Genomic DNA, 20,521 nt, shown 5'->3' on the forward strand with positions numbered 1-20,521 from the left:
ATTTCACAAAGCAATCTGGCTGTGTGTGTACAACAGGGAGGTCAGGGTGGGTCAGGAGGTACTTGGTATCATACAGGCAGGCTACACTGGTCAAAGTGTGTGCATTAAACCCCACCCCCTGGGGCTGTGTGTGACTGACGCCCATGAAGAGGGTTACTACAAGGTAGAGGGCTAAAGAGGTCGACAGAAGTATGGAGTTTAAGAGGAAAGAGTGTGTGATTAGGTTTGGTGGAATTTATATGAGAGGTCGTCACGGTCAAAGGTGTGTCATGTCACTGTACCAAGAGCAATATATCGTTTGATTGTTCCACAGTATTTAAATGATTTTCATGTTTTGTGCTAGGTTATAGAAATTATGCTTAGTATTGGCTGTTTATAATGAAGGAGATCAAGGAATAAAAGGGACAATTAAAGTTTCAAATGATCTTTAATTTAAATACCAGTTTTTATCCTTAAATTGAAGTTGCAATGAATTATACCATTGGGTTAACCCTTCAATCCTTACAAATAATACAACATATAAACCCCTCTATCTCAGACAAGTCCCATTCGTCTTCAAATGACCCCATATGCAGTAACACCGCCAAAGCCTCTTTATCCATCAGCCGGTGAGGCACGATACCCAAGCCTATGTTTTACAACAAGGGGATATATAGGGGCATGTGCGGTCATCTAGAGCCAAATGTCTCCTATCTAACCAAAGGACAGGTAGATACAGTATTTCAAGCAGGATTTATGGCACAAAATAGCATTAGCTAAAAACCGTCAGGCGGCAGTGATGGCTAAAAAACGCATTCTGGTAGCGGAACCCGGCAAGATTGGAAAATTGCCACCACCAGAGGGGAGAGGAAGCAGTAAAAATTACGGTAGATGGGGGGGCCTCACTGATAACATGAGCAGCCAATATATCAGACTGCACCTTGTGGCAAGGGGCCCCAGGGGGCCCCCCACCCGCCCAACACACAGACACACAGACACACACACACACTTTAATGTATCTATTTATATATTTAATTTGGTCCCATCCTTACAGTGTCCATTTCTGAGGTGGGGGGTCAAAAAGGAGTAGGGGCACCCTGATATTTTAAAAATCAATCTGCTTTCAGAAATGGTTGCATTCCTTCTTCAACCTGAAGTGCATGAGGGTGGGTGTAGTAATATTAGGGGGTACATATGTGTGGGTCAGTGTGCAGTGGGAGGGGCAGGACAAAATGTTGCCGGCAAAAGAGCAGTGGAGTTAATGTGATCACTCACAACGGACATGATGCATTTTGTCTGTGCATGTGTGAGATGGTGGGGGCAAAGGAGTGTGGAATGGTGAGAGTGGGTGTTTGTCAAGGTGCTCGGGTCTATAATTGTATGTATGTGTGTGTGGTATGTGCGTTTGTGTGTGCTAGAGACTATTAAGTACTTTTAAAGTGCTTTGGGTGGGCTATAACACACACACAAACACGCAGCATCCCACCGCTACAGCCAAACAGCAGCGTCCAACAAGGTATAAATACTGGCCTGACACTTTAATGTCAGGGGACGGCTTGTCCTGGATTAGAAACTTGTAACCCACCACGGAGCTTGACATTGCTGGGATGAAGGTGCAGCAATGGACAGAGTGAGGGGGGGGGGGGTCATTACGGAGGGTGTATGTTTGATGTATAAGGGCATCTAACATGGACTGTCGACAAGTGAGAGGCTAGCAGATGTACAATGTTGCTTTGTGGCCAGCTTTCATTAGCATTGCTGGAGTGGTGTTTTTTTTTTTTTTTTTTTTTAATCATGAGAGGCAAAAGCTGTAAGGAAAATTGAGTCTGCCACAACGGTGTGTTTCAAAGACACACACACAAAGACATACACAAACACACACACACACACACACTTGTTCAAAGGAAAATAGAGGATTACATACTGAAAAATTAAGCGCTTTTCTCCTCTCCTTGATCCTGTTGACCGTGCTCCGAACCTGAAAGAAAGAGAGAGAGAATGGGAGAGAAAGAGATAAGTGTATCTGACACTGTGCTCAATGTAACACACTTACAATGAATCAAAACAAAAAAATCTTTCACAGCAAACTCCTCCGAGAACCCGAAGTACAAAATAGAGAAAGGAGAACAGAATGTGGAAGGGATATAACAAATCTTTAGCGTTAGTTTGAGGGCACTGACAGCGGCCGGGAAAGTGTGTGTGTGTGTGTGTGTGTGTGTGTGTGTGTTTGTGCATGTACGTGTGTGAGAGTGTTCCAGTATGTTCCAGTGGCTAATGGGACTTGAAAGTGACACATAGAGCTGGCAAACTAAGGAGACGACTTCAAGCTATCATCTGTCAGCATAGAGCGCCGGGACCAACAAATGGAGCTATTGGAGGAGAAGGGACCGCCCTAGCAGAACAGATTACATTTTTACACTCCGGATGAAACAGTGTACTGCACACCTTCATTTAACACATACAAGACAAGAATTTCATGGATTTTAGAGAGACAGTATACATACATAAACTTACAGTATATAGTTGTAATTTTTAACTCCCCAACATAATTTATAATTTACCTGCTTATCTAATATAGTTCTTTGAAAAAAAAAAACTGTTGCTTGTTTCTAAGACCTTTGCTTAGAGACCAGTAATAATTTGGATGACCTTTAATCATATTTAACTGTTGAGTTTCATGTATCAGTCTATTTAAATTGATCATTTTTATCAATTCAAAGTGATAAAAAAAAATGCTTTAATTGAAGTATTAATGACTGATTAATAATATCAACAGATGTTTCATGTAAATATTGTGTAATTAATATCACGTGACACGAGACAATAATCCAGTAATTTAAATAACTGCATTAAATAACCTATGAAAAACATGTTTTATCCCCATTAAAAATGATGTGCTTGAAACTTTATGGTAGAACAGTTTTACTGATGACTCAATCATAGGTTAATACATATAGTTTAGTTCAATGAAATATGTGTTACCAGACTTTGGTGGAAAAATCTAAATCTAAAAGAACAAAAAAATGAGAATATACAAAAATGTACATTTTGTCACACAGCAGCAGCAGCTCGGAATGAATGTATTTCCCCACTAGCAAGTTATGATGCCTGATTTAATAATAACATAACTTTAGTTATGTCTTTAATTATTAATATAATGCAATAGGTCTGTTGACATTATTTTTAATTAAATAATATTATTATATTAGCATTATTAATTCAATATTTGAGCATCTTCATATTATTTTTACTATGACCAATTTGTTAAAGAACAGGATAATTATCTGTTTAATCTGAAAACATCTTAATGAAAAAAACATACAGCACAGCAGGAGTTACTCAGCGTGTTGTAGCTCAGTTAAATAGGCTGAAGTCTGTGTGTGTGTGTGTGTGTGTGTGCACGCACACGTGCATGTGTCCGTGCACAGTGTCAGCGCTCACTGTAAATTTGTAGCGTCTGAGCACTCATCACTACGGCCCGTCCCAGCCCAGCCCACCAGGTTAGTGAATATGCATTATGGCTTATGGCTTCATTAAGTCGCAGCGTGTTATAAATTATGACACCACTCTGAACACACACAGTCTCAGACAGCATGTGTATACAGAGGATGTTTTGCATACATACCAACGTTGAAGGGCCACATAATGAAGAGAGCCCGAGCCTTGTGACAGGGCAGAATCAACAGCATCATGTTTCCAAAACCCTCCTATTATTTCTGACAAGATCTGCAGAAGGCCTTCGACACGGTGCAGATGTTTGAGAGACACCGTCTTAACACAATTTAATGGGGAAAGTAAGTCCTGGGGATTTCATTGATATCAAAAGCAGCCGGCGTGCTGAGGCAATTACATGACACAACTTAATTAATCATTTGACAATGAGGGGAAGGGCATTGTTTTAGTCGATCGTTATGTGTTTAAGGGGTTTTGCGCACACTCAAGGTTTCGCAATGATGCAAAGCGTGGTTCCCCATGTAAATGGGTGCTAAGCGATTACCATATGAAAGAAGCGCGCCCAACAACACCTGCCGACATCCTTGGAGCTGATGGAAATAAAAGGTCATCAAAGCGTGGGATTACAAGGTGACCACCAAGGAAAAGCTAATTGCAATGAATAATGGAGAGCTATTGTCAAGTAATTAGCAATTAAAACGCTGCATTTTGAGTGTAATAGCAGCAGACACAGTCTGTCTTCCATGCCATATTCGTAATTATTGAGTCTGGAAACCAGCCTCATGAATGGAGCATTTTCTGACTTTGAGGCACTAGTTAATGCAACACCTTTCTTTAGCATATCAAAGTAAAATTTCTTCACACTATGATGGTTAAAGTCTAATTTGTTCTACCAGTTAACAACTAACAGCAACTTTGCAAAGTTTTTTTTCTTCACTCTATAGACTTCGTTACACAGAGCAGCCTAATGTGTGTGATAATGTAATCAAAGGAGGGGTTACCGTCCCCAGCCATCAAGGCTGGTTATCTTAAATGAATACAGATAGAGCAAGAACGTTCCTGTCTCACATTGGCCTGTCCCTGCCACTCTGATTACAGGGAAGAAACAAAAAAATCAGCGTTTCTGTGATTTTCCTATTAAGCAAATATTTCCTTTTAGGTGTCCTGAAGCCAGTTAAAGAGTTAAAGATACAAAACAAAAGACGAGCCCCCGGGAAAGGTGGTGAGGGTTCAGAGGAAGAAAGAGAAATGTGTAGAGGTGAATAATGGCAAGATTACGGAATTTTTAACAAAGAAGTGTGGTCCTTATGAGGATCGGAACATGTACATGACCTGCTCACAAATTGTGAAGACTCCAGGGTCAAGGACAACTTGAGTGTAAGAAAATGAATTCCCAAGCACTAAAAAAGCCACTTAAGCAAGAATGCAGTATTGATTTATTTTACAGTGTGAAGGGTCAGCCCTCCCTGGCTCTGCATTGTTGGTGCATCGCCTATGACTAAGGGACAGCTCTTCATGTTCTGGAGAAGACATGGATGAAGAAAGGAAAAAGAAAAGCAGAAATAAAAGAACAGGAAATGCAAATGTTACATGAGAGGTGTCCTCTTGGACGGTCAGACGGACAGAGGTGGTGATGATGACAGGTTGAAATAAAAAGGAGTCTGGAGACAAAACAGATAAGAAATAGACAGAGGATGGGGGGCAGGGTATTTAATACTGACTATTACCTTTGAAGAGCTGGGTAACATAGTTATATGTGATGATGACCTTGTACATTCAGTCAAAGCAACAAGAGGCAAATGAAAAGGTGAAGTGAGATGGTTCATTCCACCCACAGAGGAGACAATTTGTAGATTAAATTTGGCAAACTGTATTTACAGAATTTCTTTTTGCTGTGATGTGAACAAGCCATCTTTTTCTATTTACCATATCGCATGTATGTCCGGAAAACTGAACATGTATGTTTTGCTCAAAGACTACATTGAAAACTTACTTTTGAAATGGTTTTATATGCTTTGTCAGACATTTCACAAATCATTGTTAAATCAGGAGCGAAATGTCTGTGTATTGTTAACTGTGCTTCAAGGCAAATCCTTTTCAGATTTTCACTTTCTCCTTAAAGTTTGGAATGGGAAGAGAAAAGTGCTGTATTTTAAAAAGGCTCAGACACAATATCACCTATGCACGTTTAAAGTTAATCATATTTACATAGACTAAAAGCCACATTTGACCAAGAGCGATTTTCATGAATTGAGTTTCATCCATTAAATCGTATCTCTGTCTCTCGCCACTCACCCACCCTCCACCCCCACACAGCTACGGCGTATCTAAATGGTAATAAAGCAGCATCTCAATATGATATGTCCTCACTCCTTCATTGCATATTGTTGGTTGCATATTGTTTTTCTTTTTTTGTCCTACAATGGTTAGCGCTTGGGGCCCCACGAAGCCCTGGCCAGCGGCTTTGTCAGGATGCTAAATGGAGGGCCATGAGTCTAAAAACTTAAAGAGGCAGTGAAATATTAGCCAATGTGGGTGAGGAATGAGTGGCTGAGAACTGCGGCGTGTCAGTGTTTAATGGTCGGACTCGGATGCATATAAGTTAGTCCAAGCATGAAGGGCAGTGGGACGCTTGCGTGGAAACGATGTCTCCTCCCCTCCTTCCCATCCCTCCTCCCATCCACAGACACACGTTCACACACACACTCGTACTCTCACACCCCACCCACACAGCTTTTAAGCAGGGAGCCCATCAGAAACTTGTCATTTCTCTCATTCACTCCGACAGCCTTGAGACACAATGCAGACTTACCTCTGTGTTGTACACCCCATATATCAGGAAGATGAACAGGCCCTGCAAACACAGACAAAGAAAGAGAGAGAGAAAGAAAGAGAGAGAGAGAGACAGAGAAAGAGGAGGAGGACAAAGTTGTTACAGTTGTTTTCTCGCTTATCTTCTGGTAAAAAACCAAAGATCAAAAGTAATGAGTAGAGTGACATGCACGGGTTGGGTTGATTCGCGCTCTATCTACGCAGAGTTGAAGTAGACGAGTGAAAAGTAATGAGAGAAGAACCAGGACTTGAAAGAGTACAACTTTTCCAAACTGGGCCACCTCCGTAAGGCTCAGCTTGCGTTTGTTTCGTCTACAATACTCGTGCTCCTCATTCCAGCCCCCACTAAGCCATCAAAGGCTCAAACCCAAGGTTCCACACAGCTTTATCGAAATAGAAAATCTCAAGTGCCTGTGTTCAGTCTGTGTTCTTCAACACAGAAACACACATATATATGATTGAGTACCAAAAAAAATAAAACTCAGAGTTGAAGCTCACACACGTATACAGACACACAAAGTCAATGCATTCACAAACATACGCAACAGACACAAATAGCCATAAATTATGAGGAAACAGACAATATGAACACAAACACATATTAAAAGACACACATACACACACACACACACTCAAGCACATAAAGAGAGCAACTCAGGCCAGACGAGACTATCAAGGAAAAACCATTGGAGGAAAGCGTAGACAGAGAGAGACAGAGGGGAACATAATGAAAAAAATGACACATAAAAGAAGATATTTCATGTTCACAAAACTCCACGGCTAGTACCCAGGGCCCAAGAATGCCATGCCCTTGGATGCATAAAGGCTGCACTTTTGGTCACAGAAAAACAGATATTTTTCATTCCAATCCATTGTGGCATCCATTGAATGTACAAGCTGTGCATTCGCCTTCGGGCCATAATGTAATACCGATGCCTCAATGGAAACAGTGAGAACAGCATTCTCTGAGCACTGATTGAACTGTGCCACAAAAAGATGTACCAAGAAAAATGAAAAGGCAAATGAAAAGGCAGGTAAAATCCTATAAATTTCAAGGCTGATAGAAACAGTAGATTCTTTGATAAGCCAACAGTACGTTGATGTATGTCTAGCTAACACAAAAAAAAACTTTTAAAAGTGCATCTCTCTCCCTTTCACCACTCAGAGTGTTTGTGTTGCTTCATCTTTAAACGAAAGGTAAGGACACATCCTGAGGACAGGCAGGCACAACCTGGTCAATGCATCAATCAAGTTGAGTTTGGAGCATCCAATTTTTGCCAGCGGGAGATCTCGATGCATCACCATTGACAACATGATTTGAGGGCCCATTCAGAGTGACAGGCTGACGATGGCCGACAATGACGACCTCTAGCCCAAGCTACTGCCCATTCACCTCCTACTTGCTGCTCTCCTGTCCTCCAGGGACTGAATTGCCCTGTCGGGCTGTCAGGTGACACTTTAGGACATCCATCCTCTTTAAACTGACAATTCCGCTGGTCTCTGACATGCTGAAGACAACAGAGCTGAGATCTGAGACCTGCGATTATACCTCTACAATTGCATGTAATGTTGACTACAACCTAATACAGCACAGAATGTGATTAATTTATATATATATATGTGTATGTATATAATACTTCAACTGCCCACTTCCACTCAGCAAGTCACATAACTATTCACAGTTCCAAATGCTTTGGCTGCAAAGACTACAAAGTCATTTTCTCAAGCTAAAAATATCAATGATGAGGCTGTGTTATTATTAAGTATGTGTGCAAGGTGACGTATTATCTTTTTACTGGCATGTTATCATTTTTGCTCCAATTTCCAACTGTTAGCTTACTTCTCTATTGTTAAAATGCAATGTTATTGTTGGGTCAGCTACAGGCCACTGTGGCTCAAAGAGACTATAGGGCTGCAAAGGTGAGAAGCTGTCCAAGACACTTTCAGAACATGACAAGCTTTGACCTTTTCTCACCAATTCCTACTGATTACTACTACAAGCTAATTGAGACCATGTGTTATTTGATTCCCCTTTTACTAATCAGCTTTGCTCAGCCATACTTAATGGAGGTTTTAGATGTTTCACATGGTTTACAATTTCAGCAGGCAGGCTGCCATGATATCAAACGCACGAGACAAAATCTTCAGAAAGTAGAGCCCCCGTCTTTGGAATACACTCCTAACTTGAAGCACACATCACCAACAATGTGTAAAAAAGGCATCCTGATCAATGCAGTGCCATTATTGTAAGAGTGCACTTAGAATGCTTTTACTTGGGTTGATAAACAGGTTTAAACAATGGAGTCAGGCCACTGTAAGATAAAAATTGACTTTCATTTTTTAATTAATGTAATTACAATCACAACCTATGATGTTCATTGACAATCATTTAAAAGCACAAGCAAAGTATTGTATATAGAGTTCATCATGTGGGGAAACATACTGTTGTTAATACTCTTTTCACACACACATAAACACGCATGTACACAAGCACACTCATACAATAGGAGACAGTGGGTGGTTAATTTGCAACACATACCCTATTGTATTGCATTAGAATTGCAATTTCCAACTCACTGTTGCAATTTGATTATCATGTTTTTGATCATTCCTCTTATTTGTAATTAATCTTTTGTTGTGTCGTGAACAAAGTGGGGAGAACACACTGTGCATATTAGATAAAATGATCTATTAAAATATAATTGAGTTAAAAATAAATGGCAGCACAACAATAATGATAGATTGTTTAAAATGTTAATTCATTAATATTCCCACTAAAAACAAACAGAGACAAAAAATGGGGCGCATTATTTAAATGCATGTGTGCTTTTCTAAACCCAATCCTGTTTCTTTTGAACTCAGCGGCAAATGCTACAAATTTATGCAAAGAATGAACACAGTTGCTTTCAAAGTATTGCTATACTGTACATCAAACAGGGGAGCATAAATTAATTAGCATCCAGCTAATTAGGGAACAATTGTATGTTTAAAAAGTTAAAGCCAACAAACACTGTTTGACCAAAAACATTATCACCCCTGGGAGATGTACTATGCTGCAATGCAAGACAGAAAATAGCATTTGTTTATATTAACAAGGGTGTTCCTTCTTATCAAATACAGAGAGCTTTGTCTGAGAAAGCAGTAAGAACAAATCAGTCAGTGACTGATTTACTTACAAGAAGTCTAAGTCAATTCAGTTAAACCTGGATACAAACCATTGGGACTGTTTATTACTGGCTGTTTGTGATGTTGACAAGCTCCTTTCGGAAATATACCAAGTTCTACCTCTCCTGTCCTTGTAACTTACTCTTCCTAAAAGCATCAACTGCATTAAATGTTAAAACTGATCCATCAACCACTTGTAATATCTGTAATCAAAGCTTTAATCCAGAGTTTGTGTAAGTGTGTCTACTCAATAGCTTCAATGTATGTGAAAAACTAAGGTCAATTAAAAATGCTTATTTTCCTCAAATGTCAAAAGCTAGAGATATTTGGCAAATAAAGAGCTTCTTGTAGCCTGTCTATTTAGATCGGCAGCTCTTGCATTATAAGATAAAATGCAGTTTGAATTTCCATCTTAATTTTTCTGAATACTGAATCAGTTGCCAGAGAGCTGAACTGATTGGAGGCCTTTCACATTTTTAGTCATTTAATTGTACAAGGAGGCAAAGTAAATGAGCAGGTAGGAGTTCAGAATTTAGCTGAAGGATACTTTCCACAGTGTACAAGGCTGCTGATGGATGTACTTGTAGCTGCCAGGATTGAGCCTGTGACCTTTCAGTTACAATTATGTTGTCAATGGTCATTGTATTTTCATCACTGATGTAAAGTTAAATATTTTTAAGCACATTTCACGTACTAAATAATGCAATGTGCTTTTAATAAAACCTACAAAACACTGTAGGACATTGACTGACCACTAAGTTCTGCAATAACTTGCAGTTTGTACACAACTCAAGAAACACATCCAAGTATTGCTATACTAGAAAACTGTATCAGGGAAACTGGTCATTTCATTGATGAATACTATTGCTGAATACTGAACAAAAATGTTGTTTTGCTTTCGTTAATAAATTACATGAGACCTCCGTATACAAAGTAGTCCTATGTCAAAGAGAGTGAAATTCTAGATGGGCAAATTTCCCCCATATTTGGTTGTTTCCTGGTTGTTCTTTGGTTGTTGCCTCTGATACTCTGGCAGCAAAAGTGTGTCATAGCTAACAGACTTAATCCTTGCATATGTCCAGCAGTCACACAAACCTCCAAAACAAGCTTGGCTGTGAACATTGATAAATCCTGGTTAAATCCCATACATCAGCCCAAAGCTTCCACAGCTCGTAGATAGTCCTTATTTTGACAGTGAGCAGACTGTAGCAGCACTATGTAAAAAAGCCTTATCCACTCAGTATTTTGCGACAATAAACAGAAATCAATTTTGCTTCTCTATTACCTGCTTTGCTTTATACATGCTCCTCCTGACACTCTACTGCAGTACCAACACAAACAAATGCACACCCACAATGGTCGCTCCACCTTTCTTTCTGTGACAAATGATTACAAATTTTCAGTGAACAATGCCTCTGTATTTACCCCCCTCCCTTACCTTTCAGCACACCCAATTTTCCCATCTCCATCAACCTCCTGAATGTGTTAGGGAGCGCAGCACTGGCAGGTAAAAATCTCAGAACACAGCAAGTTTATGACATTGTCCTTGGGAGACAAATTTTCAATGTAAAGATATGAAAACTATTATTAAGGAGGGAGGGCAGTGTCTCTGCAAGGAGAGAGCGACTGGCAGGGCAGCTTTCTCTTTCTTGCAGGAATATATTGCTGCTGTCAGCTTAGCGCTCCTTTTTGTATGAGAGGGGATAAAAAGTTAACATGAGGTATAATGATAAGAGGTATATTGACTTTAGTGTAATACTGCTTTTTTGTTTTACAATTAATTATTTACAAATTGGCAAATGGCTACATTTATATAGCGCTTTTATCCAGAGCACTTTACAAGGTTTTGGCCGCCCATTGGTGGTCAAGTCTTGCCCATGGATACTTCGACATGTGGACAGGAGGAGGTGGGGATCGAACTGCCAACAACGTGATCAGTGGACGACCCGCTCCTGAGCCACAGCCGCCCCTCAAAGGAAACATCTCCACAACGGAGTGTGAGAGGAAAGTTAGCACGACACACAGAATTGTTATTAATTATTATAATAATTTTTGGGGAATATGCGGAGGTGGAAATAAACTGGAATTATCCTTTAAATCTATATTGCCAGTCACTCCCATGACTAACACGATGTAATAATTTCATCAGCTTCACTAATCAAAAGAAATGTGGTGGTCACATCAACGTGTCAATCCTCTTGAGCAGGATAGTAACTGACTAGTTTTTAAAATTTTCACAAAGACTGAGCACTCTGACTGTCAAACAAGAAATGTTGATAAAGCCACTTCACACAGGGGCTCTGTCTTAGGGCCCCCCGTCACCCCGTGAGCCCCTACGCCAAGTTGGCCTGTTCGGTAATGTATCCATGGTGCTTTTGCCAGCAATACATTTATTTCCACAAGTTTACTTTCCATGTCTCCTTAGCTGCAAGAGTCTGTGTGACTTAAATTTCATCATCTGCCCATCCTCAGTGTGATTTGGTTAGCACTAAAATATGGTTTGCAGTAATGGAAATCTATATGTGATTTGTACTAAACGGGCGAAAACATTCAGAAACACAGGTATGGTTTTTTAAAACCTCAAGCTTTACGTCGTTTCTTAGGGGAAATGAATTCAGCCTTACAAAAATACAGGAAAGTCTATCATGTCAACACTTTGCATACATTTGATTGCTCTGGGGCAAGCACTAAAACTAAAAACCACGATTCAAAAGAATGTCCTCCATTGGTACGGCAGAAAGTAAAAAGTTATGGCTGCTTGAATAAGTTTCACTCCATCCCAACATTCCATATCTAAATAAAAAAACATACAGAAACCTTTCATAAACGAGATAGCTGTATTTGGTTACTTTCATTGGAGTAACTGTAAACCAGATGTTCCACACAGTTTTTAGGAGAACTTCAGGCATTGCCATTTCTCAATGTCAAAAATGATTTATACTTGTCTAACCCTACTTCAAAAATCTAAATAGATATACTTTTCACAAATGACATACTTCAATCAGACCGACAGCTTTCTCTAAAGTAGCTGAAGACCGCAACCTCCACATCCTTTTAGAGAATTCCAGGCTTCAGTGTCACCCAATGCCAAAAATGAGAGCTATTTGAACAAGTTGGACTCGACGTCAAATATCTCAGCCTAAATTCAAACACACAGAGACACTTTTCACAAATAGAGCTATCTGCATCCCCACTTGGCAAAAAAGGGGAGGAAAAATTCTGCCCTTGCACCTGGTAATCATTAAGGAAATGAGAGACAGAAGAGGTTAAAACGCTGTGATGGGGGAAAAAGAAAAGAAATTCACACTTCTGCGCTGGGGCTTGCTAATGTCTCTGACCCCTCCACGCATAAACAGTTTAATTAACATGTATACATAACTTTCACTTTAACTGCTCATGGCATGTCAAATCAAAGTGTCTGTCAAAGCTGTGAAACAGGGAGTTGATACTTTGCAGGTCCTCAGTTCAAATCCAGCTCTGTGTAACTGCTCCAGCTGGCCAGAGAAGCTGGCAATAAGACATGAAGGCAGACAGACAGACAGGTAGACGGGCAGCCTGCCACTCTGTCAGTTTGATGAGGTAAACACCTCCCAATAAAAGCTTTGTAACACCCAGTTAAGCTTTGCTTAATTCAAGCAAGAGGCAAGACATTATGATGTTTTCAGTGGAAAAACTAAATGCAAAGCAAACACAGAAGAACTTGAAGTAACTTTATATTCAGTCTACTAGGTTTTAAAGACCCTGGTGACTTCAACATCGTTGTGGTCATGATTGACCATATCAACATTCAAGAAAAAAAAATGCTGCTTTTCTTTTCTTCAACTGAAGCAATATCGTGCTTTTCCACTTAATAAGAACATCTATAATAAAGCCCAGATGCAGGCATGGTCTTTCTACAGATTATTAATGACACAAATGTATATTAAACACGTGCAAAACTGTGCTGTGTTCATTATTTGTGCAAAGTCAAGAAGAGTGAAGCATCTGATGGCATACTGTACATGGTCTATCAGTGGTGATGTGGAGGAGAACTGATCACCACATTCTCAATTACCAGTTAGCTCTAGTGTAGTTTGCCAACTAGGAATGTTATAAATCTTCAAAAAGAAGAGTTTATATAGTCAAACTGCAAGTTCATCTGTGATTTATGTTCCATTGTTGAAAAATTACAAGTAATACATACAATCTTGACAAACTGGAATTGGCTGCATTTTATTTTCTATGTGTTTTACAGTATTTCAAACAATGCACAGGCCATAATGTCCATCCAGTATCATTAAACTCTTTATTCGGTTCTCTTCACAATGACCTCACAGTATATAGTCTGTGTGTAAGGGTGGGGTCGGGGTCAAAGTTTTCTTCCTGCTTCCATCCTGTTGAACATTATTAGAGAAAGCGGATCAGTCATTCTTTGAGAAGAGCTGCTAGGACTCTCCCTGTTTCTTTCCCACACACACACATCCAGTCAGTTGGGCTGTCACATTGAGGAGGGGACCCCCAAGCCAGCTTGTGTATAGCTACAGAGGAAAACAGAGTGTACAAACACACACCCACACACACACACACACACACACACACACACACACATAAAAAGGGGCACACACTGAGGCCGGCAGCAACACCAGTCCTGGTGTGTGATGGCTCAGGAGAGGAGGGAGAGTTATTAGCTTAGCCCTGAACCACCTACTTAATATAGGGGCCGGCGGTGATTGCTAACAGAGCCTGGCAGAGGTGACAGCTTTTGGCCCTGCTTGAGGAAATCCAATTGAAAAGCAGCCAAGAGGAACAACAACCCCGAAACAGATGTTGCTCGCTACCACTGGCGCAACTTGGGTACACACAACCCAGCGGCAACAAAACCACGACGGCAAATCTGACACACAAACATACACACAGGGGACACAGAGTGGAGCGCACACACATATACTGTAGAGTCACATGAAACTGTACAATAACTGCATGTACAAGGGAAAAAAAGCAGCACCAGAAATGTCTATAAACACAAGTTGTACACGATGCACACAAGTAATGATTTGTAAAGCTCACTCTCTGTGCTTCAGTATTTGCATTGCAACAAGCATTTTTCTAATCTGACTTTCATCCTGATTTTTGTATTAATGATGTTTTAATCCAGTTTTAATATTAAAACGAATATTATACTAAACTAACTAATACACCTCTAATGATTTTTAAATAAAACAAATATAATGAGCTCTAAAGCCCCTCATGAAGAGAATTTCTCTCAGTGTCAGTCAGTTTGACCAAGGATGCATAAAACTGGTCACCAGTGCTGTATTAAACGGATAAGAATAGCACGATAAAATGCTCAATTAAAATAAAACAATGTCATACAGGTTAAACGAAACACTCCCTCACCCACCCAATGACAAACACACTAACACAAACACACATAATGGGCATTCCTTCCAGTTTAAATAAGATTTAAGGATCCAAAAAATCTATCAATACAAGGTCAGTGAGTTTTTTTTTATCATAGTGGAGCACAAAACACTGGCAGCTTACCCCGAAATGGAATTAAGGGGAAAAGTAAAAAAAAAAAAAGAAAAAAAGAAAAGAAAATAAGGGAAGTTCGTAAGTCTGTTAAAAACATCTATATTGAGCAGACAACAAAACAAAACCTTTCCCCCCAGAGATTAGACCCATCTAACCATCCATCCATCCATCCATCCATCTATCTTTCTTTTTCAACATCTCTGGCAGGGCATTTCAATGAAAACATAACACACATGCCCTCAGATCATTACAGCCCCTTGCTCCAGTATTAATTGAGTTTGGCAAGGCTGACCATGCCTCAGTCATAATAACATTCATTTATTTTTTTCTATTACCGCTACTGCAAGAGGGAGGGGGCGAGAGAGATAGAGAGAGAGAGAGAGAGAGAGAGAGAGAGAGAGAGAGAGGGGGGGAAAATGGGCTAAAATCAATTCTGACATATCTTTATTGCCAGTCGATGACAAATGATGACACATTTGCCATTGCTCTGGCATTGTGTCAGTGTATGTCATATTGATTTTACATCAGACAGACAAATGTTATTGATGAAGCGCCCCAATAACAGATGAGCACTCTATTTTACTTGTTTTAACGTTTAAATAAACCAGAATGACGGGGGTGAGGAGGTGATGGACTTGTGTAGCGGATCTTTCCATTCGCTAATACATGTGATTAAATTTTTTCTTCTTTAAAATTAACTCAATTCCGAGGCATTTACACAAACCGGGTCTGTTGGGATTGGGTAACTACACCCTGAACCTGATCACACTGCACACATGTGGTAATGTAATGGGGGGGGGGGGGGTGCTAAAGAGAGCATGAGAAAGAGAGTGAACTGTAAACAAACTAGCTTTTAAACAAGACAATTTAGGGTTGCGTGTCTTAGGCGCCAAGCAAAACACAGCCATGGAAAACTGATACAAACTTTTAACACATGGGTCAAAGCAGGAGTCTTTGAACTGGTGAGGGAGAGCACGCTGCCAGTGCAGAGAGCTGTTTAATTAAAAATACTTAAGTATCCAACGGGCCTTTCTGTGGCGCCCCCTTGTCAAATTGTATGTGATCCCGCTGTCAATCTCACAGGGTGTTTTCTAATTGCATACTTTTCCGCTGACAGAGAGGAAGAAAATGTTGGAAGAGAACAAGTCCTGGGAAGACAGCAGCTGGGGAGTGGGTTTGGTTTATAGGAACTGTACACATGGACACACACGTGTGTACACACACTTGCATATACACACATACTAAGCGGCACTGTACGTAAGGTGCTCAAGTTACTGACACTGTCATATGTACTGTATACACACATAGATGTGGATACCATCAGTGTATACACATAGATATGTATACAAATACAGTACAATACAACATTCAGATATAAGAATATAAATCCATTCACAAACACTTTCAGTCTGATACACATTTATACTACACACCTACAACTTGCTGTTAATTTGCAGCTTACAGAAGCCTTAACCTAAACCATATAAAGAAAGAATTCATTTAAAATCATGAGTTCACTGAATATAAACCAGGTACAATGACATTATCCCCAACATTTATTCCCAAATACGGGCTGTGACAGAAACACACACAGACACACAAATTCATGGATTCACACACATCCATCAAAATATACTACACATACACACATTTAGCAAGAGAAAGATCCACTGTTGTTTCTCTGAACTAAATTCCTGGTATCATTAGTAGCACACCTTCCTCCTGATACCAAACAATACATGAAATCTTCCAATACATGTCATTACCAGATATGTTTTCATAATATACAATATGCAATTATTGATTTGCACCCTCAATTAATAATCAGTGTGCACAAATTACATAATTTATGACAGCTTCCATTGTTTATTTTGCACTGCATTACAGTGGAGGCGGGCAAAGGGTAAACAAGCCGTGCTGAAGCAACGTCCAATGTACCATCAAAACTGTGTGAGAACTAGAGGCTTCGGAGGGACAAAGACGAATCAAATGAAGGTGATAATGCTTTTGCTGTGAGGTTATTCATTTGGGAAACTAAAGGGGATTTCTACATTAACACACACATACGGTATTGTCAACCAGGTTTTTTCACCTGGCAGTGAGGCGCTTCACTGGGAAGGAATAATGCACACTATCCTCCCAAGATCCTGATGCAGACTCCCTCACTGGCTTCCCACCTGCAAACACTGCGTACTTAGGAACCCAGTTTCCAGGAATCAAACTCAAGTTGCTGTGATGGTGGGTAAGAAATTTGCCCCTGCGTTATCTGTACACCTCAGCCTCAGTTTACATTTTTTCTATGCAATTTAGCCTTACCTGTGGAAACAAATATGTGGAACAATGTTTTTGCATAAAGAGTGTACGCTTTGCTCAGGGAACAAATAAATGTTAACCCTTGGTCTATTCTTTTTTTTATTTAAAATCACCTGACAGATAAATGTGCACACATAAACTCATACACCTCACACGTACACAGTAACGTTTACACAGAATTCCTAAAATTGCACCGCTGACAAGACTGTGTTGCAGTGCCCTTGACTAACAATGACGAATGGATGCAATATGCAAAGACTGAACAAGTTGCTTTTGGGTACAAAACAGGAAAAAGATTGCTCCAGGTGGGATTATGGGATGCTTTTGTTCTCCTGTTTCCCAGCTGGGGTGAGCCGAGCTGAGGTTAATGACATGTGTCAAGATCAAGAAGTGTGTAGGTGAGTGTGTGTGAGGAGAGAGGAAGAGAGAGAGACCAAGACAGACAGAGAGAGAGAGAGAGAGAGAGAGAGAGAGAGAGAGAGAGAGAGAGAGAGAGAGAGAGCATTTTTCACTTATTTAGTGGTGTAAATTGTCAATGAATGAGAGTTGTGATACATTACTGTGCTGGATCTGTGACCTTGTATTTGTTAGGAATGTAAATGACGAGAGATACATTATTTGGATATGTAGAAATGATGCACTTTAAACACATACACATTTCTAAATTTGAGGGCTTTATATTATTTATACTATATATTATTTTAATTCAGTGCGTGCACATGTCACAAAGGTGTTTATTATATGAAAGATGACTGCAAGCAGAAAACGGAGAAAACCAAAACAACCCCTTTAATGGTTTAGTGTCCTCACAATGCAGCAGCAGCTCCACGCACCTCTAGTGTCACTGTCTATCTGCTTCTGTCTTGTAGCTTTTGAAGGTCAAAATAATACCCAACCACATTTTATCTTCAAATCTTCTTGAGGCCAAATTCACAATCCAGTGTAGTCCAACATTTGTCTACTTTTTTCTCCAAAATGAGCTACAAGTAAAAAAAACATCCCTACAATCACAATTTATTTGAATGAGTCAGAAAACTTTAAACTAAAATAGAAATCAGTAGCTCAGAAAACAAATGAAAAATGAAGTCCTGAAATTTACAAAAATGTACAATTTGAAAGAGGATCTGAAATAACCTTTTCTCTGTGTGTGAGTGTGATATTTGGGTCGTATGTGTGGTTCTCTGTCTGAGTTCGTATACACATGCCAGCATAAACCCACGCCTGTGTGTCTCTGTATCCATGTTTTGTGAATGTGTGTGTGTTCATGAGTGTGCGCGTGTGCTACAGCACCACCATGGTGACAGGGTGTATCCATCATGATAAACCGGCAGACTCGGCGACTGTCACATGCAATCACACTTCACTACGGTTCGGAGGACTTCAAAGTGAAAATGAATGGTAGTTCATCGACATGAAGACTTCATATATCTTCGTTTTTTTGCTTTTTCTCTCTCTCTTATTTTTTGGAGGAGTCTTGTCTCTTTTCTCCCAGCCCCCTTTTGTTGTGAGGATCACTTGTGTTTTTTGTCACTGTCTGAAATGCATGGCAGGACACATGGATTTAAAATAAAAAAAAAGAAATCTATTCCATCCATCATTTTCTATCAGGCAATTTAAAATCGGTAACTCTCAGGTTTTCAGTTAAATCTGACAGAGTTTGCATGAAAAGCATTTCAGGAATTGAAGTTCGCTTTCCCCATATTTCCAGCCACAGTTCACAATTAAGATCACATTTACGTATGGGATAAAGAATGTATGAAGTACGTTGTGATGGATGTAAAGCTGCATTAGGCTTTGTGTGTCCACTAAAAGGTTCAAAGACTCCAAAACAAGCTCAGCAATGAGCCCTGATACTATATCACTTTATCAACTTCTTGGGCATCACAACATGGGCATCCCAGTGCAATCTTACTACAACTTGTCGAATTTAAGTCCCATGTTTGTTTGTTTTTAGAAATTCACTCGCATTGTAGTCCGGTTTTGTTTTTAATTTTTTGCAAATTCACAAAAAATATGTGTCTCTTTGGCTTGCGAGATGTTTGACTTCTCCGCCATGTTGCGCTTCACTATTAATGTACAATTGGCTTTTGTGAGCTTGTGGGCTTGAGAAATCATAGGCTGCTATGATTTTAAATAACCAGGTGTTAAAACCAGCAAACTAAAACTAATAAAATGACAGATAGACAAAACACAAAACTTATGTTTTAGTTTAACAGTAAGCTGAAAGGGGCAGAGGGCTGTGTGGAGTTGAAGACTTGGCTGTTGTTTTTCACCAAGAAAACAACCAAAATAGCAACACTTTCACCTCACAGGAAGTTATAATACATTTAAACTTTAAATATTTCAAAAAGAAAAAAAACCTTTATTGTCAATTAACTGTAATACTGTTGATGATAAAATTGTATCTGAACATATCTTTCACTATTTCTGGAGTAACACCTCACATTTCCGAAAAAAGAAACACTTTGATGGTCATGCAGCAAATGACCTTGATCCTAAATTGACCTTTTAGGATTGAAAAGTCTACATGACATTAAGCTATAATTGAACATGGCAAGTGTTAAATGTGATAATCATCAAATTTGTAACCACTAGAAAGTCGAATGAGCCATAATAATGCCAGTGCTGCAGCTGCTGCAGCTTTCTCGCACAACAGCAAGGCTTGCCTTTAATCTAGTAATGACTCTGAAATGACACTGTGACACTTTAAAAACTGTGGAGATGAGGCTATAGGTCTCTCTGCCTCCCTCTCTCCCTCTGCCTCTCCCTCTGCCCTGGCCCAGGCCCTGCTCTCGCTCTCAAGCTGTTTGATTGGCACATGCTTTCACTTAATGAGGGATAATTACTAAGGAAAACAAGTGGGAGACCACATCTGCTCAGTGTAAAAAGAAATCCAGGCCTGGTGCAATCTGTCAGACAGGGCTTTCAGGTTGTGTGTGTGAATGGTTTACCCACCATCAGCGGCCTCCCAGTCCAACACAAACCCACCAGGACCCTCCTTCCACCCTGTCCCGACAAGAAGCAGATTAATAGGAATCAGCATGTGGCTGTAAACACTCACCGGGAAGAGTGTATATCTGTGTGCGTTGACGCGCATAGGAAATGACCCAGGGTATCTGTCGGGGACAAGCCAGGGGCCTCAGGAGGAAGGGCAAGAGGCCAGTGGGGACGATCAACATCAACATCCCAATCAGTATCCTCATGCCAGAGCTGTTGTTCCCCAGCTCCCATCGCCACTGTTTTGTTTACTTTCACACAATGCTGT

General features: G+C 40.0%; 1 protein-coding gene across 1 annotated transcript in view; it reads right to left on the reverse strand.

The window, feature by feature from the left end:
* The window catches only part of LOC139288256 (adhesion G protein-coupled receptor D2), an 83,837-nt gene that overhangs the window by 34,877 nt on the left and 28,439 nt on the right, over positions 1 to 20,521 (reverse strand). The window contains exons 20-21 of the mRNA XM_070909532.1: positions 6,245 to 6,286; positions 1,904 to 1,957 (exon numbers count right to left, since the gene is read on the reverse strand). Of these exons, the coding sequence (XP_070765633.1) occupies positions 1,904 to 1,957; positions 6,245 to 6,286 (96 nt within the window). The remainder of the gene's footprint in view (positions 1 to 1,903; positions 1,958 to 6,244; positions 6,287 to 20,521) is intronic.

The sequence above is a fragment of the Enoplosus armatus genome, chromosome 7, assembly GCF_043641665.1.
Source record: "Enoplosus armatus isolate fEnoArm2 chromosome 7, fEnoArm2.hap1, whole genome shotgun sequence".
NCBI classification, from domain to species: Eukaryota; Metazoa; Chordata; class Actinopteri; order Centrarchiformes; family Enoplosidae; genus Enoplosus; species Enoplosus armatus.